Source organism: Melanerpes formicivorus, unplaced genomic scaffold (assembly GCF_026170545.1).
Source record: "Melanerpes formicivorus ecotype bairdi unplaced genomic scaffold, bMelFor1.0.p_v2 SCAF_2, whole genome shotgun sequence".
Classification (NCBI taxonomy): Eukaryota; Metazoa; Chordata; class Aves; order Piciformes; family Picidae; genus Melanerpes; species Melanerpes formicivorus.
In genome coordinates this window covers 603,751-631,139 of record NW_027142354.1, presented here as the reverse complement: position 1 = coordinate 631,139, position 27,389 = coordinate 603,751, and the positions used below count along the sequence as shown (strand labels likewise).

At 47.4% G+C, this 27,389-nt stretch overlaps 1 protein-coding gene across 1 annotated transcript in view; it reads left to right on the top strand.

Moving 5' to 3' along the window:
• The window catches only part of UBE3D (ubiquitin protein ligase E3D), a 130,680-nt gene that overhangs the window by 62,841 nt on the left and 40,450 nt on the right, over nucleotides 1-27,389 (top strand). Inside the window, exon 9 of the mRNA XM_068148717.1 lies at nucleotides 11,664-11,802. Within this exon, the coding sequence (XP_068004818.1) occupies nucleotides 11,664-11,802 (139 nt within the window). The remainder of the gene's footprint in view (nucleotides 1-11,663; nucleotides 11,803-27,389) is intronic.

The following is a 27,389-nucleotide window of genomic DNA, read 5'->3' as shown; positions in this document are numbered from 1 at the left end:
TCTGCCATGGTGAGGCCTCACCTGCATCCAGTACAGGGCTCCCCAGTTCAAGAGGGACAGGGATCTACAGAGAGCTGCAAGCACAAGTGAAGCTGCAGCTCAGATAATGTGTTTAGTGCCCTCACTAGAAGGACACTGGGCTGCTGCAGTGTGTCCAAACAAGGGCAGCAAAGTTGGTGAAGGGTCTGGAGAGCAAGTCCTAAGAGGAACAACTGAGGGAACTGGGGTTATAATAACCAAAATCTAATTGAATAGAATAGAATAAACCAGGTTGGAAGAGACCTTCAAGATCATCGTGTCCAACCTATCATCCAACACCACCCAACCAACTAACCCATGCAACCAAGCACCCTGTCAAGTCTCCTCCTGAACACATCCAGTGATGGTAGACAGGCAGAGGTTGGTTTCTTCTCCCAGGCAGCCAGCACCAGAACAAGAGGACACAGTCTCAGGCTGCGCCAGGGGAGGTTCAGGTTGGATGCTATGAAGAAGTTCTACGCAGAGAGAGTGATTGCCCATTGGAATGGGCTGCCTGGGGAGGTGGTGGAGTCACCATCACTGGAGGTGTTCAGGAGGAGACTTGATGGGGTGCTTGGTGCCATGGGTTAGTTGTTTAGGTGGGTTGGATTGGTTGATGGGTTGGACGCGATGATCTTGAAGGTCTCTTCCAACCTGGTTTATTCTATTCTATTCTTATGTATTCTATGTATCACCAAGGTTGGAAGAGACCTCAAAGATCATCAAGTCCAACCTGTCGCCATAGACCTCATGACTAGACCATGGCACCAAGTGCCATGTCCAATCCCCTCTTGAACTCCTCCAGGGACAGGGGACACCACCTCCCTGGGCAGCACATTCCAATGGCAAACGACTGTGGCTCTGAGCAACCTGATGTAGTTTCCCTGCCCATTGCAGGGGGGTTGGAACTGGATGATCACTGAGGTCCCTTCCAACCCTAAAACTTTTATGGTTGTATGATTCTCTATGTTCCTCTTCTCTTGCTCATTTCCTTGCAAGGAGACCAGTGGGTTAAATTTCCATTCTTCCTTTTGTTGTCTCTTCTGTGATATTTAATATCTCCTGATTTGGGGTACCACGTGACTAGTAAAGATCCCAAGGAACATTGACTCAAAACCATAGAATCACACAGAATCACAGAATTGTCAGGGTTGGAAGAGACCTCAAGGATCATCTAGTTCCAACCTCCATGGCATGGGCAGGGACACCTCACATTAGATCAAGTTGCCCACGCAGTACCCCACTGCTGGAGGGAAGGGATGCCATCCAGAGGGACCTTGACAGGCTGGAGAGGTGGGCACAAGCCAACCTCATGAAGTTCAGCAAGACCAAGTGCAGGGTCCTGCATCTGGGTTGAGGCAACCCCAGGCACAAATCCAGGCTGGGCAGTGACTGGCTGGAAAGCAGCCCTGAGGAGAGAGACTTGGGGGTGCTGGTGGAGGAGAAGCTCAACAGGAGCTCTCAGTGTGCACTTGCAGCCTGCAAAGCCAATCAGATCCTGGGCTGCATCAGGAGAAGTGTGGCCAGAAGGTCGAGGGAGGTGATTCTCTCCTTCTACTCAGCTCTGGTGAGACCCCACATGGAGTACTGCCTCCAGTTCTGGAGCCCCTATTACAAGAGGGATCTGGAGGTGCTGGAAGGTGTCCAGGGAAGGGCCATGAGGATGATCAGAGGGCTGGAGCACCTCTCCTATGAGGACAGACTGAAGGAGTTGGGGCTGTTCAGTCTGCAGAAGAGAAGGCTCCGAGGTGACCTAGTTGTGGCCTTCCAGTATCTGAAGGGGGCCTACAGGAAGGCTGGGGAAGGACTTCTCAGGATGTCAGGTAGTGCTAGGACTAGGGGGAATGGAATGAAGCTGGAGGTGGGGAGGTTCAGGCTGGATGTGAGGAGGAAGTTCTTCCCCATGAGAGTGGTGAAACCCTGGAATGGGTTGTCCAGGGAGGTGGTTGAGGCCTCGTCCCTGGAGGTGTTTGAGCCCAGGCTGGCTGAGGCTCTGGCCAGGCTGATGTAGTGTGGGGTGTCCCTGGGCATGGCAGGGGGGTTGGAACTAGATGATCCTTGTGGTCCCTTCCAACCCTGACTGATACTATGATACGCTTGACGCTCTGAGCTATTGAGGATGAATAATGAGTGGTGTTCGAACCAGTCTGCAGATGTCTGGTGTAGAAGGGAAGCAAAGAAAGCATCTGCAAAGAAAGTTTTCCTTTCCAAAGGACTTTGCTGTACCCAGTGGAGGCAGTGCACTTCTTGGTGTTCCATACTTATTTAAATTTGGGCAAATTTGTAGCTTAGTAGCTAATGAGCAGGCATTGATTTTTATGTCATTTTTAGATCACTGCAAGGATAATTAAAAGTATAAATAACTTAGCCTCCTGGTGTACTAAGTACATAGTCATCATCAGCCATAATTTAGAACTGGGTTTAGATTAAATCATTTGTACAAATAGTTATTTAATTTGGCAGGTTTGTCCTTTGGTTCAGTGAAGTCATCTGCATTGGTGTCAGAGCTGCAGCTCGTGGAAAGGGCAACTTTAGCAGGATTCAGTGAGCTCTGAGAGGAAGGGCTGAGCTTCTGTCAGCTTTGATACTGGCTTCTTCAGCACGGCCTTGATTCAGCAACACACTGAAGCCACAGCTAACAGAGTAATCTCCTTCAAGGGTTTCACAGCAATTGGAGCCCTAAATGCAGAGTGCAGTTAGCTAGATCGTCACTAATCAAGTCAGGTCAATCCAGTAGCCACACTGGATAGTGCCCTGAGAAAGGGCTTTGTCATTTCCCAGGTTTGAGCTCTCTCTAGGCTGCCCTAGGTTAGTGCATTCACAGAAGTAGCTTGGTAAATCAGAGGTGGTGATGGGAGGAGGCTGCGTGTCAAGGAACAGAACAAGAGGACACAGTCTCAGGCTGTGCAAGGGGAAGTTTAGGCTTGATCTTGGAAAGAAGTTCTTCACAGAAAGAGAGATTGGCCATTGGACTGGGCTGCCCAGGGAGGAGGTGGGGTCACTGTCCCTGGAGGTGTATAAGAAAACCCTGGATGAGGCACTTAGTGCCATGGTCTAGTTTAGAATAAAACAACTTATTTAGAATAACAACTTTATTTATTTGTTTAGAATAAACCAAACCAGGTTGGAAGAGACCTTCAAGATCATTGTGTCCAACCCATCAACCAATCCAACCCACCTAAACAACTAACCCATGGCACCAAGCACCCCATCAAGTCTCCTCCTGAACACCTCCAATGATGGCGACTCCGCCACCTCCCTGGGCAGCCCATTCCAATGGGCAATCACCCTCTCTGTATAGAACTTCTTCCTAATATCCAACCTAAACCTCCCCTGCTGCAGCCTGAGACTGTGTCCTCTTGTTCTGGCACTGGCTGCCTGGGAGAAGAGACCAACATCCACCTGTCTACAACCTCCCTTCAGGTAGTTGTAGAGAGTGATAAGGTCACCCCTGAGTCTCCTCTTCTCCAGGCTGAGCAGCCCCAGCTCCCTCAGTCTTTCCTCATAGGACTTGTGTTCCAAACTCTTCACCAACTTCGTTGCCCTTCTCTGGACTCATTCCAGCAAGTCAACCTCCTTCCTAAACTGAGGGGCCAGAACTGGACACAGGACTCGAGGTTGATTAGATAGGGCTGGGTGATCAGTTGGACTTGATGCCCTTGGAGGTCTCTTCCAATCTAGATAATTTTGTGATTCTGTGATTTGGTTAACACAAGAAAGACTTTTGCTCTTACTGAGGATCAGTTTCTATATCATCAAACCTTCTTCCAGCCCCAAACTTCAGAGTCTTTTGCAGGTGTCCTGAACCCAAAAATTGAGTGCAGTTAAGTAAAAGGACCAAGTCTCTCAATTTGACTCACTCCCTAGGGAGCATGATAATCTGTGAAGACATTTACTTTGCTTATAGCAGTGGGGTTTGCTAAGTAGAAATGTCATATTAGTGAGTTTATGTTAATATTGTCCCAGCCAAATATTACTTGATTATCTGATATACATGTTGCTAAACTCCATCAACAGCTTTTGTCTATGCAGTAACTAATGAGTGAGTTTCTTCTCACTACTCAAATATCAAACCCATGAAACTTCCCCTAACTTAATGTATTTGAGGTCTTTCCCAAGAATATCTGTTTGAAATAGGCAAAGAGGTTTAAAAGTTATAGTGTCATAGTATCATAGTATCAGTCAGGGTTGGAAGGGACCATAAGGATCATCTAGTTCCAACCCCCCTGCCATGGCCAGGGACACCCCACACTGCATCAGGCTGGCCAGAGCCTCAGCGAGCCTGGGCTTAAACACCTCCAGGGACGGGGCCCCAACCACCTCCCTGGACAACCCATTCCAGGGCTTCACCACTCTCATGGGGAAGAACCTCCTCCTCACCTCCAGCCTGAATCTCCCCACCTCCAGCTTCATTCCATTCCCCCTAGTCCTATCACTACCTGAGATCCTGAGAAGTCCTTCCCCAGCCTTCCTGTAGGCCCCCTTCAGATACTGGAAGGCCACAATGAGGTCACCTTGGAGCCTTCTCTTCTCCAGACTGAACAACCCCAACTCCTTCAGTCTGTCCTCATAGGAGAGGTGCTCCAGCCCTCTGCTCATCCTCGTGGCCCTTCTCTGGACACCTTCCAGCACCTCCAGATCCCTCTTGCAATAGGGGCTCCAGAACTGGACACAGTACTCCAGGTGGGGTCTCACCAGAGCTGAGCAGAGGGGGAGGATCACCTCCCTCAACCTGCTGGCCACACTTCTCCTGATGCAGCCCAGGATCTGATTGGCTTTGCGGACTGCAAGTGCACACTGAGAGCTCATGTTGAGCATCTTGTCCACCAGCACAGTTCTGGGGAAGGGCAGAATAAAGGAAAGAGGGAGAGAATGAGAAGGGTGGGATGACAGACAAGATGTTTAGAGTGATTTGGGTTTTCCTGTTGGTGAGATCACTGGCAGGTAAAACTGGATGATGATAATTTACAGAGGTGGATTGAATGTCTTGAGAAAAAATTCACTTTGACATGCCCTTTCCTTAACTCAGAGCATGCTCCTAGTTTGGACCATTTTATTGAGTAGGCTTTACTACTTCTTCCTGTCCTAAAGCCAAGTGTCTAAAGCTGACTCACATCTCCCTCAAACACTGTCAAGGTCAATAGGTAGTGATGAGATTTTACCTGTCATAAATTCAGTCCAAAGGAGATGAAGTCTTGTGCCCTGTGATGACTTAGGGAATCTGTGTAGAATTTATGAACTGTATTTCATACTGATGGTCACAATTATTTTTGCCTGACTGAGAAGCCCAGAAGCTCAAGGCTTCTTTGCAATGTAGAAAAGTGGAATGTTTGCAGAAGGAAGAACATAATGTAGCATTATTTCCCTTCTTAACCTCACCTTTCTCCAGCTAATCTGCTTGATCTCCTTACTCCTTTAAGCCAGCAGAAGCAAGCTGTGCTGTGCTCTGGGAATTCTGCTAGCTCTTGCCTTTATTCACAGAAGCAGGAAGCTTGGCCCAGCCTGCTTTCTTTCAAGGAAATCCATTGCTGAGTGAAGGTATTAAGGAGTAGGGGAGGAGAATTCATGAATGCAAAGTCCTGTCTACATGCAGAGTTAACCATCTGCACATCTGTCCTGCTGGCTCCTTTCCCATCCTCTTCCTCAGCTGTCTCAAAACCTCTTTCTGATAATTTGCCCTATCTTAATGTCAAATTGATTTAGTATTTTTATTTCATGGCTGAGCAGGTCTCAGCCAGCTCAGACTGCTGCCATTTGTGATTGATTTAGGAGGAAGTACTAAGCTGGTGGGGCTGAGTTGTCCTCTATGGGTGCTCACTCTCCTGAGGAGCACTATCAGCTAGTCTGCCTCTTTCAGTGTGCAATGCAGTTGCCTCTCCAGTACTGGAAGTGAGACAACTGTCCTTATACAGAAAGGTTCAGTGAAGCTAAGGTGAAAAACCAGGGAGAGAGGTTGTGATTTATTTTATTTAAGCACAGATCTTTTTTTCCCTCTCCTTCTTCTACAATGAAGATTATAGAAGAATATTCCCAGGAGTAGCAGGGGTAAAGAAGAACAATGAGACATGATGTAGTAAGTGACTTCCCACAGACACTTAGTGCTAAAAGACTAATTCCTAATATAGGATAGGATAGGGTAGGGTAGGGTAGGGTAGGGTAGGGTAGGGTAGGGTAGGGTAGGGTAGAATAGAATAGAATAGAATAGAATAGAATAGAATAGAATAGAATAGAATAGACCAGACCAGGTTGGAAGAGACCTTCAAGATCATCGTGTCCAACCTATCATCCAACCCACCTAATCAACTAACCCATGGCACCAAGCACCCTATCAAGTCTCCTCCTGAACACCTCCAATGATGGTGACTCCACCACCTCCTCAGGCAGCCCATTCCAATGGGCAATCACTCTCTCTGTATAGAACTTCCTCCTAACCTCCAGCCTAAACCTCCCCTGGTGCAGCCTGAGACTGTGTCCTCTTGTTCTGGTGCTGGCTGCCTGGGAGAAGAGACCAACCTCTGCCTGTCTACAACCCCCCTTCAGGTAGTTGTAGAGAGCAAGAAGGTCACCCCTCAGTCTCCTCCTCCAGGCTAAGCAACCCCAGCTCCCTCAGTCTCTCCTCATAGGGCTTGTGTTCCAAACCCCTCACCAACTTTGTTTCCCTTCTCTGGACTCATTCCAGCAAGTCAACCTCCTTCCTAAACTGAGGAGCATATATGGGAGTTCCTGGAGCAGTAAGTGCTACTACACCCATGGTTTGTTTGCAATGAGGGGATACACTAGAATCATTTCAGGAAAGACTAATAACTGAGCCATTAATGAAGAAGAATTGTAGAATTAGGCTAAATGTCTTTATGCAAAGAGTCTTCCTCTGAAATAAACCAACAGCCAGCCAAAATAAAAAGCCCTTGTGCAGTGTCAGTGTTGTAGGAGTTGGACCTTAAACTGAGGAGGCAGCTCCAAAAAAACCCAAGTCAACCAAGTCTAAACCCAGTAATAGAATAGGAGTACTGATGAAAGTTGTAATGGTTTGAATATTGCTACAACTTCTGAAAAGTTTCTTTGCAGAGTGTTGATCTGTGGAAACACTTCCCCAAGACCAGTACCTGTGATGTATCATGCTCAGTCTCCAAACTCTCTAGCTGTGTTTGAAGGTGCCTGCACAGTGCTTTGTTTAGACTTTCTTTGGAAAGCCCTAGTTTTGCTAGCTGCCCCTCTCACATTGTATCATAGTATCATAGTATCAGTCAGGGTTGGAAGGGACCACAAGGATCATCTAGTTCCAACCCCCCTGCCATGGCCAGGGACACCCCACACTACATCAGCCTGGCCAGAGCCTCATCCAGCCTGGGCTTAAACACCGCCAGGGACGGGGCCTCAACCACCTCCCTGGACAACCCATTCCAGGGTTTCAACACTCTCATGGGGAAGAACCTCCTCCTCACATCTAGCCTGAATCTTCCCACCTCCAGCTTCATTCCATTCCCCCTAGTCCTATCACTACCTGAGATCCTGACAAGTCCTTCCCCAGCCTTCCTGTAGGCCCCCTTCAGATACTGGAAGGCCACAATGAGGTCACCTGGGAGCCTTCTCTTCTGCAGACTGAACAGCCCCAACTCCTTCAGTCTGTCCTCACAGGAGAGGTGCTCCAGCCCTCTGCTCATCCTCGTGGCCCTTCTCTGGACACCTTCCAGCACCTCCACATCCCTCTTGTAATAGGGGCTCCAGAACTATACACAGTACTCCAGGTGGGGTCTAACCAGGGCTGAGTAGAGGGGGAGCCTAGATCTATGAAGTGGGATTTTACAGAGAAGCAGTTGGTTTTTGAGACTTGAGAGAATGAGAACCATCCAGAAGAAGGCATAATGCAAAGGAAGTATTTGCTTAGTTTTGAGCACCCTGAATGTTAGGGTGATGCCTACTCTTTTAGGTGCTTTTAATAATGCAGCTGTTTCTGGATAGGCCATTAAGACAAGTTGGTAGGGTCATGACTGGTGGTTTGCAATCTATTTCCAGAAGGAACTGAAAAATGAAAGTTGATGCTGAAATCATTGATTTGTCTTCGACAATGAAAGGTAGCAAGCATGCTTGGGGCAATTCCAAGACTGATATAGGCTGGACAGTGACTGGCTTGAGAGCAGCCCTGAAGAAAAGGGCTTAGGGGTGCTGGTGAATGAGAAGCTCAACTTGAATTGCCAGTGTGCACTTGCAGCCCAGAAAGCAAATCACATCCTGGGCTGCATTAAGAGAAGCATAGCCAGCAGGTCAAGGGAGGTGATTCTCCCCCTGTACTCCACTCTGGTGAGACCCCACCTGGAGTAATGTGCCCAGTTCTGGGGACCCTAGGACAGGAAGGATCTGGAGGTACTGATATGTGTCCAGAGAAGGGCCACAAAGATGATTAGAGGGCTGGAGCTCCTCTCCTATGGAGACAGACTGAGAGAGTTGGAGGTGTTCAGTTTGGAGAAGGCTCTGAGGAGACCTTATTGTGGCCTTCCAGTATCTGAAGGGGGCCTTCAGGAAAGCTGGGGAGGAACTTTTCAGGGTGTCAGGTAATGATAGGACTAGGGGGAATGGAGCAAAACTAGAAATGGGTTGATTCAGATTGGATATTAGGAAGAAGTTCTTCCCCATGAGGGTGGTGAGACACTGGAACAGGCTGCACAAGGAGGTGGCAGATGCCTCTTCTCTGGAGGTTTTTATGGCCAGGCTGGATGAGGCTCTGAACAACCTATCTAGTGTGAGGTGTCCCTGCCCCTGGCAGGGGGGTTTGAACTGGATGATCCTTGAGGTCCTTTCCAAGCCTGACAAGGCTATGATTCTGTTATCTACTGGTGATTCTCCCAGGTCTGTTGAGACTCATTGGTGTCCATCTTGCTCTGAAGTGTTGGATACTAGCTGCTCAGATAAAATGACTGAACTAACTGGATCACTGATCAGTCTGACAGTTTGTGCATTAAGGAAGAAACAAGCCTGAACAGTGGGAAGTGGGAGTTAATCTTGTTGAACTTGCCTTATTCTTGAGTGCATAGTAACAGGAACAGTTTATAAAATGTGCTTCCAGAAGGTTGTTTTTATGACTAGGCTCTTGAAATCTTAATTATTTTAATAGATCTGTGGTGGTGTAATGCCCATTCTGAAAACAAAGGGGGGAGGGCATGCGAGTGCCTTGCCCTCCCTCCAGGGCGTTTTCCCCCTGGGAAGCTGAGTCTGTTCCATTCCCCCCTCCCTGCCCAGCTAGGGTATAAAAAGCAGGGCATTGCAGCTTAGCTCCTTTTGGCTCCTGCCTCTCCTGGATGAGAGCTACTGAGGCTGCCTTCCTGCTCCTCTGCCATGTGGTCAGACCTGATCCTTCTCCCTGCTGCCTCTGCACCTCTTCAGAGACAGACTGGTTCTGTACTATTCTGAATAGAATAGAATAGAATAGAATAGAATAGAATAGAATAGAATAGAATAGAATAGAATAGAATAGAATAGAATAGAATAGAATAGAATAGAATAGAATAGAATAGAATAGAATAGAACAGAATAGATTTAGAATAGAATAGACCAGACCAGGCTGCAAGAGACCTTCAAGATCATTGCATCCAACCTATCAACCAATCCAACACCACCTAAACAAATAACCCATGGCACCAAGCACCCCATCAAGTCTCCTCCTGAACACCTCCAATGATGGTGACTCCACCACCTCCCCAGGCAGCCCATTCCAATGGGCAATCACTCTCTCTGTATAGAACTTCTTCCTACCCTCCAGCCTAAACCTCCCCTGGCACAGCCTGAGACTGTGTCCTCTTGTTCTGGTACTGGCTGCCTGGGAGAAGAGACCAACCTCTGCCTGTCTACAGTCTCCCTTCAGGTAGTTGTAGAGAGTGATAAGGTCACCCCTGAGCCTCCTCTTCTCCAGGCTAAGCAGCCCCAGCTCCCTCTGCCTCTCCTCACAGGGCTGTGTTCCAAACCCCTCACCAACTTCGTTGCCCTTCTCTGGACTCGTTTCAGCAAGTCAACCTCCTTCCTAAACTGAGGGGCCCAGAACTGGACACAGGACTCAAGGTGTGGCCTAACCAGTGCAGTGTACAGGGGCAGAATGACCTCCCTGCTCCTGCTGGCCACACTGCTCCTGATGCAGGCCAGGATGCCATTGGCCCTCTTGGCTGCCTGGGCACACTGCAGGCTCATGTTCAGCCTGCCATCAACCAGCACCCCCAGGTCCCTCTCTGCCTGGCTGCTCTCCAGCCACTCTGACCCTAGCCTGTAGCTCTGCATGGGGTTGTTGTGGCCAGTGTGCAGAACCTGGCACTTGGATGTGTTCAATCTCCTGCCCTTGGACTCTGCCCATCTGTCCAGCCTGGCAAGGTCCCTCTGCAAGGTCCCCCTCCCATCCATCCTTGTTCCTTGCCCTTGTGAACCTTACCTGTTATTGTTACATATATATTGTTTTAAGACAACTCTTTACCTCTCTACTTCCAGGCTGACTCCAAATTATTGTTTGGTGGATTTGCTCCTTTCCTTTTTTTTCCTTCCCCCTTTGTTGGGAGGGAGGAGGGGGGAGCAGGGGAGAGCTTCTCAGCCTTGCCCCCATCTGAGCTCTTAACTCCCAGTTAAGGCTTAAAGCACCACAACATCCTACACAGAAGGCTGTATAAAATGAAGTGGGGTTGTTTTGCCCTTGGTATGGATGTTTCATAAGGTTTCAGTGAGAGCATCATAAATACCGGCTTTGAAATTCACGCCTGACCTCCTGTTTTTTTCAGCGGTGAAAAGACATTTTTCTTTCCAGAAACAAAACAAGAAGGGCAGGCATTATGTTCTCTGGAGAGCACTCTATGTGAAATTGCTCTATGGTAAGAAATTGCCAGGGACAGATGCAGTTTGGTGCAGAAATCATCAAACTTCGAGTTAGAAACATGAGAGCTTGCTCTAATGTATGCTAGGTTTTACTTTCACCTTATGGATCTTTTTTGTAAGATTAGTGGAGTGGTTAAAGTACTTTAAATGCACCTTGAATTTCTGGTAGAACAAACTTACCTGTGACTTCTAGAGATAAAATATGAAGAGAATCTTCTATCACAATACTAAAACATTCTAGTGATGACCCTTCAGTGCTGGGGCTGGTCACTCTGGAGAAGAGAAGGCTCTGAGGTGACCTCGTTGTGGCCTTCCAGTATCTGAAGGGGGCCTACAGGAAGGCTGGGGAAGGACTTTTTAGGGTGTCAGGTAGTGATAGGACTAAGGGGAATGGAATGAAGCTGGAGGTGGGGAGATTCAGACTGGATGTGAGGAGGAGGTTCTTCCCCATGAGAGTGGTGAAGCCCTGGAATGGGTTGTCCAGGGAGGTGGTTGAGGCCCTGTCCCTGGAGGTGTTTAAGCCCAGGCTGGATGAGGCTCTGGCCAGGCTGATGTAGTGTGGGGTGTCCCTGCCCATGGCAGGGGAGTTGGAACTAGATGATCCTTGTGGTCCCTTCCAAGCCTGACTGATACTATCATACTATGATTGAGGGTTGGCCTGGATCATCTTTGAGATCTCTTCCAACCAGATGTGTTCTGTGGTTCTGTGATGTATTTGAATCTTGGATTCTAGATACCTTCTAAGAGAAAGGAAAAGGTATGAGTTTTTTGTTTGATTTTGTTTGGTTTTAACTTTACAGCCTTGCTGATGCATGGGAGAATGATATTGGAGTTCATTCCTTAAAGTTTCCATCAGAAACATGTTTGGAATTGCTGCTGATCCTGGGCTTGAGTACCACCACTCTGCCACCTTCACTTCGATGCATGAATGCTTTTCAGGTAAGGAGCAGCTGCTATTTCAGTATAAAAGTGTTATTTCTAGGAAAAAGAGAGCTCTCTGGGGCTCATAAACCCTCTGATAGTAAGGGTTTATCTTCTGCAGTTGTGTGACTCTCTGTGATATTAAATACAGCAATGGTGAACTTCTCACAGTGCTCTCTTTCGATTGTATTAAATGTAGACCAAGGCAGGGAATGCCCCTGGATTTTTAAGCAGTGAATCACTGTTTAAATTCAATTAGCTGTTTCAAGACATTTCATCAAACTTAGGCTGGAGGAGCTAGAATCATTGTATAAAGTCTTCTTGGCTTCCAAAGAAAAATTAAACAAATTAGAAGTAAATTGCATAAATCCTCAGAGGAAAATAAACAATTCCCCTGGTGAAAATTAGGAGTGAAGCACTCCCAGTTCTGTCTGGGGTTCTTCTCCATCTTACTGCTGAAGTTCCCAGCAGTCATGGACATTTTCCTGGGAAAACATCATTGCATGCATGTTAAATTGTGGTTTGTGTTTGCCACGGGTCTGAAGACATGCAGTTTTTACAGATGAAACAGAGACATCTCAGTTCATGTTGACACAACGGAGGAGCTCAACCTTTTTGTGTGCTCTGTCTTCCCTTATAGCGGCAAGAGCCCATCAGCTGTATTGTGATGCAAATCTGAAGCTATTGAGCTGTAAGCATACCTGTGTTTGTTTTGGCAGCTAGAGAGGAATCATAGAATTGTCAGGGCAGGAAGGAACCTTAAGGATAATCCAGTTCCAACCCCATGCCATGGTCAGGGACACCTCACTCTGGATCAGGTTGCTCAGAGCCACATCCAGCCTGGCCTTAAAAACCTCCAGGGTTCTACCACCTCCCTGGGCAACCTGTTCCAGTGCCTCACCACCCTCATGCTGAAAAACTTCTTGACATCCTATCTGAATCTACCCATTTCTAGTTTTGCTCCATTTCCCCTAGTCCTGTTGTTACCTGACACCCTAAAAAGTCCCTCCCCAGGTTTCTTGTAGTCCACTTCAGATACTGGAAGACCACAATAAGGTCTCCTTGGAGTCTTCTCTTCTCCAGACTGAGCAGCCCCAACTCCCTCAGTCTGCCTTCGTAAGAGAGGTGCTGCAGCCCTCTAATCTTCCTTGTGGCCCTTCTCTGGAAATGTTCCAGCATGTCCAGTTCTTTCCTGTAACAGGGGCTCCAGAACTGGACACAGTACTCCAGGTGGGGTCTCACCAGAGTGGAGTAGAGGAGGAGAATCACCTCCCTCGCCCTGCTGGCTGTGCTTCTCTTGATACAGCCCAGGATATGATTTGCTTTCTGAGCTGCAAGTGCACTCTGGTGGCTCATCATCTGGTAAATCACCTCTTAGCTGGACTGAATATCTGTTATGGGTTTAAGAACCATAGAATCTGGTTCTGCAGGGACTAGATAGCCCAGAAGGTGGAGCAGAAAGTGTAATGTACGTTATTTTTTCCCATAAGCCTGCAACCCCTTTATAAATGGACAGCCCAGCCTGTTCTTCCCTTCTCCTCTCTGCTCCCTTCCTGATGTGGACTGCTCTCTCTTGCTTTGCCATGGTCAAGCGAGGGAGGTTTGTGGCCTTCTGTGGCCTTGGCAAAGCTCATTTTTAGCTACAGAATTTCAGGCCTGGTTGGGGGTGTGAGGACAGGGAGGTACTGGGGGGGGCATTGAGGCCCAGGGTTTTGGCCTGCTTGTGTGTTGACAATATTGGCCTAGTGAGGTCTTGGTAAAGCCCAGGTTGGAGAGATCTGGGCCAAGGCTGAATATGAATTTTGTGTATTTTGGTATGTTTTTGTACTGTTGTATATAGCTGTGAATAGTGCTGCCATTGAAATTTGGAAATGCTTTCCAATCCTGGGTGGAGCATTTTCTTTTACTCCTTTAGGGAGGGATAAAAGGTGCAAGGCTCTGCGCCTGGGCCAGAACACTTCTTGCTATCAATACAGACTGGGGGATGGAGTCTTAGAAAGCAGCCCTGTGGAAAAGGACTTGGGGGTGCTGATGGATGAGAAGCTGGACAGGAGCAGGCAGTGTGAGCTTGCAGCCCAGAAGGCCAATGGCAACCTGGGCTGCATCAAAGGATGCATTGCAGCAGATCTAGAGAGGTGATTGTGCCACTTTGCTCTGCTCTGGTGAGACCTCAGCTGGAGTACTGCATCCGGGTCTGGAGCCCTCAATATAGGAAGGACATGGAGCTGATGGAGAGGGTCCAGAGGAAGGCCATGAAAATGATCAGGGGGTTGGAGCATCTCTGTATGAGGCCAGGCTGAGGGAGCTGGGGGTGTTCAGCCTGGAGAAGAGGAGGCCCTGAGGAGACCTAGAGGAGTTGGGGCTGTTCAGTCTGAAGAAGAGAAGGCTCCAAGGTGACCTAATAGTGGCCTTCCAGTATCTGAAGGGGGCCTACAGGAAGGCTGGGGAAGGACTTCTCAGGATCTCAGGTAGTGATAGGACTAGGGGGAATGGAATGAAGCTGGAGGTGGGGAGATTCAGGCTGGAGGTGAGGAGGAAGTTCTTCCCCGTGAGAGTGGTGAAGCCCTGGAATGGGTTGTCCAGGGAGGTGGTCGAGGCCCCGTCCCTGGGGGTGTTTAAGAACAGGCTGGCTGAGGCTCTGTCCAGCCTGATCTGATGTGGGGTGTCCCTGGCCATGGCAGGGGGGTTGGAACTAGATGATCCTTGTGGTCCCTTCCAACCCTGACTGATACTCTGAAACTATGAAACTATGAAACCTTCCAGTACCTGAAGGGAGCCTACAAGAAGGATGGGAAGAGACTGATTATGAAAGCCTGCAGTGACAGGACCAGGGGCAATGGCTTCAAACTAGAGAAGAGCAGATTTGGATTAGATATCAGGAAGAAATTCTTCACTGTGAAGGTGGTGGGACGGTGGAACAGTTTGCCCAGGGAGGTGGTTGAGGCTCCTTCCCTGGAGATACTCAAGGTGAGACTCGATGAGGCTCTGGGCAACCTGATCTAGTTGGGGATGTCCCTGCTGGCTGTGGGAGGTCAGACTGGATGACCTTGGGAGGTCCCTTCTGGCCTGGACCATTCTGTGATTCTGATTCTATGAAAAGAGTTTCTGTTTGCTCAAACCCAAGACAGTATCCTAAACAGTTTCTGGCACATAATCCAATAGTTCCTGTTTGTCCATACCTCCAGTTTGAGTTAGGAACACTAATGAAATGTGCCTTGAGTTATGCTTACTGAAAAATAATCTTATTGAAGAATTGTGGAACCAGAAGGGACATGGTCATAAACCAAAATCAAGTCATTTATTTTAATGGAGTTACACTGATGTACAGCTGATGAAAACACATCTAGATGTTAAGAAACAAACCTGCTCCCTTTGCATACTGTGGGTTTGGAAATAGAGGAGCTGTGCATGTTGAACTCTATGAGGTACAGCAGCAGCCATTGATCATTTCAACATGATATTTTAATACCCAAGGTCAGAATTTTTATTGGGTTGTACATTCAGAGGCCATAAAATTGAAGAGTCTCCTGGGTGCCAGCAGAGTGAGCTTGCAAAAATTACAAGTGTCAAGGATGGGCCAGTTCTGCTTATCCGTGCAGCTGAACAGTCCACGGTTCCTCTTAAGAAGTGAACATTTTGGTTGTTTAAACCAGAACAATGTGTTCCTTGTCCAGTACACTGTGAGTAACCTGTGGTAAAATCTTCTCTGCCTTACCCAGGATAGGTTTAGTAGAAGCAGGGAGGTCATTGCCCCTGTACACTGCACTGGTTAGGCCACACCTCGAGTCCTGTGTCCAGTTCTGGGCCCCTCAGTTTAGGAAGGAGGTTGACTTGCTGGAACGTGTCCAGAGAAGGGCAACAAAGTTGGTGAGGGGTTTGGAACACAAGCCATATGAGGAAAGACTGAGGGAGCTGGGGTTGCTTAGCCTGGAGAAGAGGAGGCTCAGGGGTGACCTTATTGCTGTCTACAACTCCCTGAAGGGAGGTTGTAGACAGGCAGAGGTTGGTCTCTTCTCCCAGGCAGCCAGCACCAGAACAAGAGGACACAGTCTCAGGCTGCACCAGGGGAGGTTTAGGCTGGAGGTCAGGAGGAAGTTTTACACAGAGAGAGTGATTGCCCATTGGAATGGGCTGCCCAGGGAGGTGGTGGAGTCGCCATCGCTGGAGGTGTTCAGGAGGAGACTTGATGGGGTGCTTGGTGCCATGGGTTAGTTGTTTAGGTGGGTTGGATTGGTTGAAGGGTTGGATGTGATGATCATGAAGGTCTCTTCCAACCTGGTTTATTCTATATATTCTATGTATATTCTATGCATCCCCTGGAGACCCTCTGACTGTGGCTTTCAAACTCCTATTTAGTGCAGTCCATGGGAGCAGATGTCACAGTGCTTTGCTGAAGTACTGTGAGGGCTGCACAGCTCTTCCCTTTGCCTTCCTTGTGCCAAAGTAGGTGATGTGACAATGTCAAATCATGGTTGCAAACATTTCAGGCTGGAAACACTGTATTTTAAACTGGAGGCACCATATTTGAAACTGATTCCCAGTCTCTTTGCTTTCATATCAACACAAAAGGCCAAAAATGATAGTTTCTTTTAAGCTCAAGCTCTCAAACCCCCTCTACTAAGATAATCTTGTATTTTGCCAAGTGGGAGGAAAGGAAAATGGCTGCTTTAACAGATTGCTGGCTCCAACTTTCATTCTCCTTACCAGACAGTATCACCAAGTGTTTGTCCTGGAGGGCAAACCCTGTCCAGGAAAATACTGCTTTGTTTATTTTTATCCTTGCAAACCTTGTTTAGATCTTAGTTTGTGAATCCATGAAGCAGAAACAAAGTTTGCTCAGGCTTTTCACGGATGCTTTACAACGTGCTGTCAGCCTTATCAGGTTTTTCTTTTCTTCTGGCTTGCTTCTCTGTACTCCTGTTCAATTTTCTGTACAAGTATTGGAATTACATGTCCTAGATTTGCTGTATTTGTCTTGGAAAAAGAAGAAAGACAGTAGCTGTGAAGTGTTTGAATAAATGTATTAATTGCACTGTTACCTGACCAAAGGATCCCTCTTCATTCAAAACAGTGACAGCTGTGAGTCAAACAGGGAATAGGAAAAGGGCACTAATTGAAAACTGGATGGTTGCATCCAGTTCTGGGCTCCTATGTCCAGTTCTGGGCTCCTCAGTTTAGGAAGGAGGTTGACTTGCTGGAGCGTGTCCAGAGAAGGGCAGCAAAGTTGGTGAGGGGCTTGGAACACAGCCCTGTGAGGAGAGGCTGAGGGAGCTGGGGTTGCTTAGCCTGGAGAAGAGGACACTCAGGGGTGACCTTATTGCTCTCTACAACTACCTGAAGGGAGGTTGTAGACAGGCAGAGGTTGGTCTCTTCTCCCAGGCAACCAGCACTAGAACAAGAGGACACAGTCTCAGGATGCACCAGGGGAGGTTTAGGTTGGATGTTAGGAAGAAGTTCTATACAGAGAGTGTGATTGCCCATTGGAATGGGCTGCCTGGGGAGGTGGTGGAGTCACCATCACTGGAGGTGTTCAGGAGGAGACTTGATGGGGTGCTTGGTGCCATGGGTTAGTTGATTAGGTGGTGTTGGATGATAGGTTGGACACGATGATCTTGAAGGTCTCTTCCAACCTGGTCTGGTCTGGTCTGGTCTGGTCTATTCTATTCTATTCTATTCTATTCTATTCAGAGGGCAGTGCTCAGTGGCTTGAAGTCCAGCTGGAGAGCAGTGACAAGTGGTGTCCCTCCGGGGTCTGTACTGGGACCTGTGCTGTTTAACATTTTTATCAATGATGTAGACATTGAGACTGAATGCACCATCATCAAGTGTGTAGATGACACCAAGCCCTGTGGTGGTGTTGATACACCAGAGGGACAGGATGGCATCCAGAGGGACCTGAACCAGCTGGAGAGGTGAGCCCAGGTGAACCTCATGAAGTTCAACAAGAGCAAGTGCAAGGTGCTGCACCTGAACTGGAACAATCCTCACTATCAATAGAGGCTGGGGGATGAGGTGTTAGAAAGCAGCCAGGTGGAAAAGGATTTGAGGATGCTGATGGAAGAGAAGCTGGGCATGAGCAGGCAGTGTGAGCTTGCAGCATAGCAGGCCAATGGCATTCTGGGCTACATCAAAAGCTGCGTTGCCAGCAGATCCAGAGAGGTGACTGTTCCACTTTGCTATGGTGAGACCTCAGCTGGAGTACTGTGTGCAGGTCTGGAGCCCTCGATATAGGAAGGGCATGGAGCTGAGGAGGGCCATGAAAATGATCAGGGGGTTGGAGCATCTCTGCTATGAGGACAGGCTGAGGGAGCTGGGGGTGTTCAGCCTGGAGAAGGGAAGGCTCTGAGGAGACCTAGTAGCAGCCTTCCAGTACCTGAAAGGGGCTACAAGAAGGGTGGAGAGAGACTGTTTACAAAGGCCTGTAGTGATAGGCCAAGGGGCAATTATTTCAAACTAGAGAAGAGCAGATATGGATTGTATGTTTGGAACAAATTCTTTACCTTGAGGGTAGTTACATATAGAATGTTACATAGAATAAACCAGGTTGGAAGAGACCTTCAAGATCATCATGTCCAACCCATCAACCAATCCAACCCACCTAAACAACTAACCCATGGCACCAAGCACCCCATCAAGTCTCCTCCTGAACACCTCCAATGATGGTGACTCCACCACCTCCTTGGGCAGCCCATTCCAATGGGCAATCACTCTCTCTGTATAGAACTACTTCCTAACATGCAACCAGTGGAACATTGGAATAGGTTGCTCAGGGAAGTAGTTGAGGCCTCATCTCTAGACATAGTCAAGGTGAGGCTCAAGAGGGCTCTGAGCAACCTGCTCCATTTGAGGATGTGCCTGCTTACTGCAGAGGGGGTTGGGCTGGATGACCTTTGGAGGTCATTTGTGACCATTCTAAGAAAATGGCTATTTCTTGTGTCTTAATAGAATAATGACCAAAAATAAAAGAGAAAGAGTTTTATTTTATTGTAGTTCTAGAGCTGGTAGTAGTCTGGACAAAGAAATAAATCATTTTAGTTCTGTATTACAATAATGCTTGTATTTGAGCTAAGAGCAATCACAGAGGTTCCTGTTAACCACACATGCCAGTCTTGTTCAGCAGACCAGGCTCTTGCAGCTGGATGCTGGGGGGGAATTAGAAGGTCAATGACCACAGCCAAGTGCCAGAGTTTTCTCTTTTTGGTATGTGGTATGGAGCTAAAGGGATCACTAGTTTCCACTTTTACTTTTCTATCAGATTTGTTGTTTTGGTGCAGCATTTGATAATGCATCTAACAGAGAGCTCTATATGTACTGTGTCCAGTTCTGGAGTCCCTATACAGGACTGATCTGGACATGCTGGAGCATGTCCAGAGAAGGGCCACAAGGATCAGAGGGCTGGAGCTGCTCTCCTATGAAGACAGACTGAGGGAGTTGGCATTACTCAGTCTGGAGAATAAAAGGCTCCGAGGAGACCTTCTTGTGGCCTTCCAGTATCTTAAGGGGGTTACAAGAAAGCTGGGGAGGGACGTTTTAGGGTGTCAGGTAACGATAGGACAAGGGGGAATGGAGCAAAACTAGATTCTCCCCCCTCAACTCTGCTCTGGTGAGAGCCTTCCTGGAGTACTGCAGCCAGTTCTGGAGCCCCTATTACAAGAAGTATCTGAAAGTGCTGGAATGTGTCCAGAGAAGGGCCATGAGGATGAGCAGAGGGCTGGAGCTCCTCTCCTGTGAGGACAGACTGAAAGAGTTTGGTCTGTTCAGTCTGGTAGAAGAGAAGGCTCTGAGGAGGCCTTCTTGTGACCTTTCAGTATCTGAAGGGGGCTACAAGAAAGCTGGGGAGGCACTTTATAGGGTGTCAGGGAGTGATAGGACTGGGGGGAATGGAGAAAAAACTAGAAATGGGTAGATTCAGAGTGCATGTTAGGAAGTTCTTCCCTATAAGGAACAAGTTGCTCAGGGAGGTGGTGGAAGCCTCATCCCTGGAGGTTTTTAAGTCCAGACTGGATGTGGCTCTGGGCAACCTGATGCAGTGTGAGGTGTCCCTGCCCATGGCAAGGGGGTTTGGAACTAGAAGATCCTTCAGGTCCCTTCCAACCCTGACAGTTCTGTGATTCTATGTAGTGATCTAACAGTTACAATTTAACTCCTGGAATCATGTCAGTAGAGCTTTCCAAAATCCAGTTGTTTATCATTAGGTTGCCAAAACTGATCTCACCCACCCCCCCCTGTGTTGTTTGAGCCTGTATTTTCCTTCTCTCCCTATTCCATTGTGACACTGCAGTCTTGACAATCCACATGTATGCACTGAACGATGTTTGGGTTGTAAAAAGCACACAAAGGAAATGTGCTTACTTGCTAATCATCTCTGTTATAAACTCTGTTCTGCTTTATGCTCCAGAGGTGCTCCCTGGGACTAGCTTAGCTGACTCTGTATCTGTGCTGAGACATAAATTACATTTTATTTTCCAGTGGTGTGCTACTGCTTAGTAACATAATATTTGAAATCACTTTTCAATTCCATTTTGACCCCGTGAAGATCTTTCAGTGTGATTTATGTTGCTGGAGGAGCCTGGAAGGGAGCTGCAGCAGCAGACTATCCTGCATAGCTTTCTGCAGACGTTAAGGTGCTCTTTGTAGCCAGCTTTTAGGCTTCCCTGGCTGTAGGTTGTAGGTACTAGATTGTCTTTGGCTCATCTCTTCTTTTACCCGTGCAGTTACATTAGCTTTGTTCTGGTGGACTGTAGAGTTAAATCTTAGCAAGCCTGAGCCTGGAAACTCTGAGGGACCAAAGTGGATAGCCTAATTCTTGCTGGTTGATGTCTGTTTAGAATATTTAGAATAAACCAGGTTGGAAGAGACCTTCAAGGTCATCGCTGCCCTCCTGCTCCTCTGCCATGTGGTCAGACTTGATCTTTCTCCCTGCTGCCTCTGCACCTCTTCAGGGACAGACTGGTTCTGTACTATTCTGAATAGAATAGAATAGAATAGAATAGAATAGAATAGAATAGAATAGAATAGAATAGAATAGAATAGAATAAAGAATTAGAATAGACCAGACCAGGCTGCAAGAGACCTTCAAGATCATCACATCCAACCTATCAACCAATCCAACACCACCGAAACAACTAACCCATGGCACCAAGCACCCCATCAAGTCTCCTCCTGAACACCTCCAATGACGGCGACTCCACCACCTCCCCAGGCAGCCCATTCCAATGGGCAATCACTCTCTCTGTATAGAACTTCTTCCTATCCTCCAGCCTAAACCTCCCCTGGTGCAGCCTGAGACTGTGTCCTCTTGTTCTGGTGCTGGCTGCCTGGGAGAAGAGACCAACCTCTGCCTGTCTACAACCTCCCTTCAGGTAGTTGTAGAGAGTGGTAAGGTCACCCCTGAGTCTCCTCTTCTCCAGGCTAAGCAATCCCAGCTCCCTCAGTCTTTCCTCATAGGTCTGCTGAAGAACATGGATTTGCAGCTTTGACTTGCACCTTCCCAGGCTTGTAGTCCCTCAACCTTACTAAGGGTGTCTCAGGTAAATGGAAAAAGACTGAATGAGGCACTTGGCATTTGTCCTGGAGCAATGCAGAAAGCAGTAAGAATGGAGAGAGGAGTTTGCTGGGGTTTAGCTTGCTTTTGCTGTGAACATTGCTTTGCTGCTCTCTCCTCAGGTCCATTATGCTGTTCAGAAAGCTCTGTTACCTTTTTACACCCTTGATCTGTCTGGCTCTCCACCCACTTCAGCTGTCAACTGCTTTAGGAACAGTTGGGCTCGACTGTGTATTATTCTTAATACTTGCAAGCACTTGTAGCCAGCACCCACTTGAGTTATCGTGTGCTTTATCACTAAACTGTTGAGCTGCTACTCCTCAAGGCAGTCTGGGAGGAAGTGGTGGTACTTTAGAGCCTACAACACAAAACAGTTAACTGGGAGAGATGCTTTAAAGTGACAAGTAATCTCTGCTGTGTTTTGCTAACCTTATCTCGCCTTCCTCTGAATTCAAGCACAGTGAAGAGAAAATGTCCTGGATATTGAATTCTTATGATGATATATGAGGCTCTTCACATTCTCCCTCACTGCTATTATTGTGGGGAGCTAAGCATTTTACTTCCCATATCAAAGCACTATTCATAAAGCCAGAGACTGTAACAAGAGTCTCAGAGTTAAAGAAATCATGGGGGTTATTTTTATTTTCACAAGTGCATGAAATTGAAAGAAGATTGGGATAAGAACTGCCAAGGAGCTTCAAAATTCCCCTTGATATAGCTTCAAAATTCCCCTTGATAAAGCTAGCCCTTGGTGCTGCACTGAATGCCACAGGTAGCTTATCAGCACACTGTCCACTTTGGTTAAGAGAGGTAGAGCCAGTGTTTAAGGAAAAACCAAAAAGCATGAATGCTGGGGTTGAACTAAGCCTTCCTAGAGGTGTCTCTGGAGGAAAAAAACTCCTCTACAGTTATTCAGCTTCCAAACAATCAAGGAGGGAAAAACCTTGCTCTCTTAGAGGAGCCTGTAAAATCTTCTCTCATTTGAAGACTTCCAAATCCTCTGTCACTTGAAGGCAAGCAGCACCAGAACTAGAGGACACAGTCTCAAGCTGCACCAGGGGAGGTTTAGGCTCGAGATGAGGAGAAAGTTCTTCACTGAGAGAGTTGTTAGCCATTGGAATGTGCTGCCCAGGGAGGTGGTGGAGTCACCATCCCTGGAGGTGTTCAAGAGGGTATTGGACGTGGCACTTGGTGCCATGGTTTAGTAATGGGGTCTGTGGTGACAGGTTGGACTTTGTGATCTTTGAGGTCTCTTTCAACCTTGGTGATTCTGTGTGATTCTGTGACTTCCAATGAAGTGCAGAAAACTTCCTAAGAGCAATGGGTTTAGAAAGATTAAGTAGCAAGTTGCTCAGTTCTGGAGCCCCTATTCTAGGAAGGATCTGGAGGTGCTGGAGCATGTCCAGAGAAAGGCCACAAGGATGAGTAGAGAGCTGGAGCTCCTCTCCTATGAGGACAGACTGAGGGAGTTGGGGTTGTTCAGTCTGGAGAAGAGAAGGCTCTGAGACCTTATTGTGGCCTTCCAGTATCTGAAGGGGGCTACAAGAAAGCTGTGGAGGAACATTTTAGAGTGTCAGGTAGTGATAGGACTGGGGGGAATGAAACAAAACTATCAATGGGTAGATGGAGACTGGATGTCAGGAAGAAATTCTTCCCCATGAGGGTGGTGAGAGCCTGGCACAGGTTGCCCAGGGAGGTGGTGGAAACCTCATCCCTGGAGGTTTTTAAGGCCAGGCTGGATGTGGCTCTGAGCAACCTGCTGTAGTGTGAGGTGTCCCTGCCCACGGCAGGGGGTCTGGAACTAGATGATCCTTGAGGTCCCTTCCACTCTTAACAATTCTATGAAAACATAAGAATACCTAAATATAGCATTAATTTACCATTTAATGGCTATTAGTGAAGAGAATATTGCTGCTGTCTAAACTGAAGTGTGCCCTGATACTCAGTGGGCTTTACTATTGATACCTCTATTATTTATGTGTTTGTACATTTTATATATGTATATACACACACACACATATAAGTAAAACACTTTCAGACTTCCTTCTCACAAAAAAGGATTTAGCTGAAGATGGAGGACACTTGCAGATGGACCTCTGCTCTCTGGCAGTCCTTTTTGAAGCAAAGAGCACAGCAAAGTTTATAAAAGTCTGCTTAGCTCAGCTCTTCCTTTTGTTCCATTCTGGACATTCAGAGCTGGAGAACTCGCTCAGGTTATTTTAAGATAGGCTTTGCTCCTTTGGGGCACTGTCAAACAGCAGCAGAGTCAGGACAAGGAGCTACCCTGGTTCCAAATGATGTAGGAAATGATGATATAAGAAATGAAAATATCAAGAGGGAAGGAATGGCTTTCAGAATGTTGACCCAGAAAGAAAAAATGAGTCCATGTATGCAGTAAAATAGCTTCTCTTTTCACAGTATCACAGTATCACAGTGTAACTAAGGCTGGAAAGGACCTCGAGAGTCATCGAGTCCAACCTGTCACCACAGACCTCAGGACTAGACCATGGCACCAAGTGCCACGTCCAATCCCCTCTTGAACGCCTCCAGGGACGGTGACTCCACCACCTCCCTGGGCAGCACATTCATAGTTTCATAGTTTCATTCAGGGTTGGAAGGGACCACAAGGATCATCTAGTTCCAACCCCCCTGCCATGGGCAGGGACACCCCACACTACATCAGGCTGGACAGAGCCTCATCCAGCCTGCTCTTAAACACCCCCAGGGACGGGGCCTCGACCACCTCCCTGGACAACCCATTCCAGGGTTTCACCACTCTCATGGTGAAGAACCTCCTCCTCACATCCAGCCTGAATCTCCCCACCTCCAGCTTCATTCCATTCCCCCTAGTCCTATCACTACCAATGACGAATGATTCGCTCGGTGAAGAACTTCCTCCTCACCTCGAGTCTAAACCTCCCCTGGCACAGCTGGAGACTGTGTCCCCTTGTTCTGGTGCAGGTTGCCTGGGAGAAGAGACCAACCCCCTCCCAGCTACAACCACCTTTCAGGTAGTTGTAGAGAGCAATAAGGTCTCCCCTGAGCCTCCTCTTCTCCAGGCTAAACAATCCCAGCTCCCTCAGCCTCTCCTCACAGGGCTGTGCTCAAGGCCTCTCCCCAGCCTTGTTGCCCTTCTCTGGACACGTTCAAGTGTTTCGATGTCCTTCTTAAACTGAGGGGCCCAGAACTGGACACAGGACTCAAGGTGTGGCCTAACCAAAGCAGAGTACAGGGGCACAATGTCCTCCCTGCTCCTGCTGGCCACACTATTCCTAAAACAGTTTTAAAACAGTTGCTTTAATTACACTCTGTATTATTTACTTGATGAGGATCTCCCACAAAATGAATTGCAGATTTGAATATCATAGAATCATAGAATAGGAAGTTCTTCACCGTGAGAGTGGTGAAGCCCTGGAATGGGTTGTCCAGGGAGGTGGTTGAGGCCCCGTCCCTGGAGGTGTTTAAGGCCGGACTGGATGAGGCTCTGGCCAGGCTGATGTAGTGTGGGGTGTCCCTGCCCATGGCAGGGGGGTTGGAACTAGATGATCCTTGTGGTCCCTTCCACCCCTGACTGATACTGTGATACTATGAATTTCTAAACGTGATAGAAATCAGGTTATTTTAAATAGGAAATAAGTGCCCAAGCTTTATATAGGGCAGTAGATGTTTTTCTGTTAAATATGCATATCAATACTTCCTTGACTTTAAATGTAAAAGATGTTATAGTGTGTCTATATTCTGAGGGGGGTTTGTTTGTGTTTGTCTGCATTTACTGAAAGCCATAATAAATCTGTTGAAACACTGCCAAATTACACACAAACAAATGCAAAATTGTCTTGAACAAATGCTCAGGGGAGCAGGTGATATTAAGAGTGTTTCAGAGGCAAATCTAAGTCCTGCTTTGCAGGATGATAAAGATTTCTAGGTTCAGTTAAGAGGCTATTGCCTTATTTGTCTTGTCTGCTGCTTCATTTTCCTATATTAAGTTGCTTTTTATTATGCCACTCAGGTTGCTTTACTTGGTGTTCACTGTAAGCTGTCTTAATTTGCCAAGTGTCTCTTGAGTGTTCAGTTGTGCTGCTTTCAACCCTGAGACCTTCCACTTCTTTTAGCAGGGGGCCTCCAAGCTGAGACAGAACAATTTTTTGTTGTTGAACTATGAGCCTGCAGTGTGCCCAGGTGGCCAAGAAGGCCAATGGCATCCTGGCCTGCATCAGGAACTGTGTGGCCAGCAGGAGCAGGGAGGTCATTCTGCCCCTGTACTCAGCACTGGTTAGGCCACACCTTGAGTCCTGTGTCCAGTTCTGAGCTCCTCAGTTTAGGAAAGATGTTGAGTTGCTGGAAGGAGTCCAAAAAAAGCTGGGGAGGGATTTGGAGCACAGCCCTATGAGGAGAGGCTGAGGGAGCTGGGGTTGCTTAGCCTGGAGAAGAGGAGACTCAGGGGTGACCTTATTGCTCTGTACAGCTACCTGAAGGGAGGTTGTAGACAGGCAGAGGTTGGTCTCTTCTCCCAGGCAGCCAGCACCAGAACAAGAGGACATAGTCTCAGGCTGCGCCAGGGAAGGTTTAGGTTGGATGTTAGGAAGAAGTTCTATACAGAGAGAGTGATTGCCCATTGGAATGGGCTGCCTGGGGAGGTGGTGGAGTCACCATCAGTGGAGGTGTTTAGGAGGAGACTTGATGGGGTGCTTGGTGCCATGGGTTAGTTGTTTAGGTGTGTTGAATTGGTTGATGAGTTGGATGTGATGATCTTGAAGGTCTCTTCCAACCTGGTTCATTCTATATTCTATATTCTATATTCTATATTCTATATTCTATATTCTATATTCTATATTCTATGATTCTATGACTCCTGGTCCTCTTTGTGTGTCCCATATGGTGACAGGGCCTGGATAATAAATCTTATGAGGAGCAACTGATGCCACCAGGGCTGTTCAGTTTGGAAAAGAGGAGGCTGAAAGGAGGCCTCATTGCTCTCTACAACTACCTGAAAGGAGGTTGTGGAGTGGCTGCTGCTGGTCTCTTCTCCCAGGTAATTAGTGATAGAACAAGAGGGAATGGCCTCAAGCTGTGACTGGGTAGGTTTAGGCTGGACATTAGGAAAATAATTTTCACTGCAAGAGTGGAATGTTCAACTTCCACCCATTGCCCCTTGTCCACTATGAGTGTTGCTGCTGGGCTCAGCTGTCTTGAATCCAGCTGACGTTGGCTCTGTCACAGGGGAAGCTGATATGAGCTTCTCACAGAAACCACCATGTAGCCCCTCCCTGCTATCAGAACCTGCCCATGCCAACCCAGTGCAGACATTTACTGTTTGGATGTGAATGTACAATTGATTGCAGAAATCCAGTTTAGCTTGTCTGGTACAGACCATGTTATTAACCACTTGGAGGAGGTGAAGACAGAACTAATTAGGAATGAAAATGCCTCATTGATACCACTCATTTTATTTCCTGTTTGCCTCTGTTGTGCAGATTCTGCTTTTCCCAAGTACTTTTGAAATCTCAAAGTGTATCTGTTACATCCTTAATTATCCACTACTTGTGTCTGTGATGAGCTATTAAACACGGGGTGGGAGTTTGTTCTTTAGCAGCAGGCACAGCACTCTGAGAGCGCTATGGACCAGACAAATAACTGTGTTTTATGTACCTGAATATATACATAAAGAAGAGTCTTATGGGAGGCATGACACACTTTTAGAACATCTATTTCTGTTTATTAGCAAGGCTGTTGCCTTTGTGACTGAGAAGCAGGCTCTGCTTCAATGAAATATTTAGCCCTAAACACAACCAAATAATGCTGTACATGTTCAACGTGGTTCATAGCTAATTTATCTCTTTAGAGCTGTTTGCTTCCAGAACCTTGGTTTGTCTGAGTTAGTCTTAACTCTGTCCTGGTCAAGTTAAGACATTGACTTGTCATAGAATCATAGATTTTTAGGGGTTGGAAGGGACATCAAGATATCATCTAGTCCACCCCCACACACACTAAAGCAGGACCACCTAGGGCATGGCACACAGGAATGCATCGAAGTGGGTTTAGAAAGCCTCCAGAGAAGGAG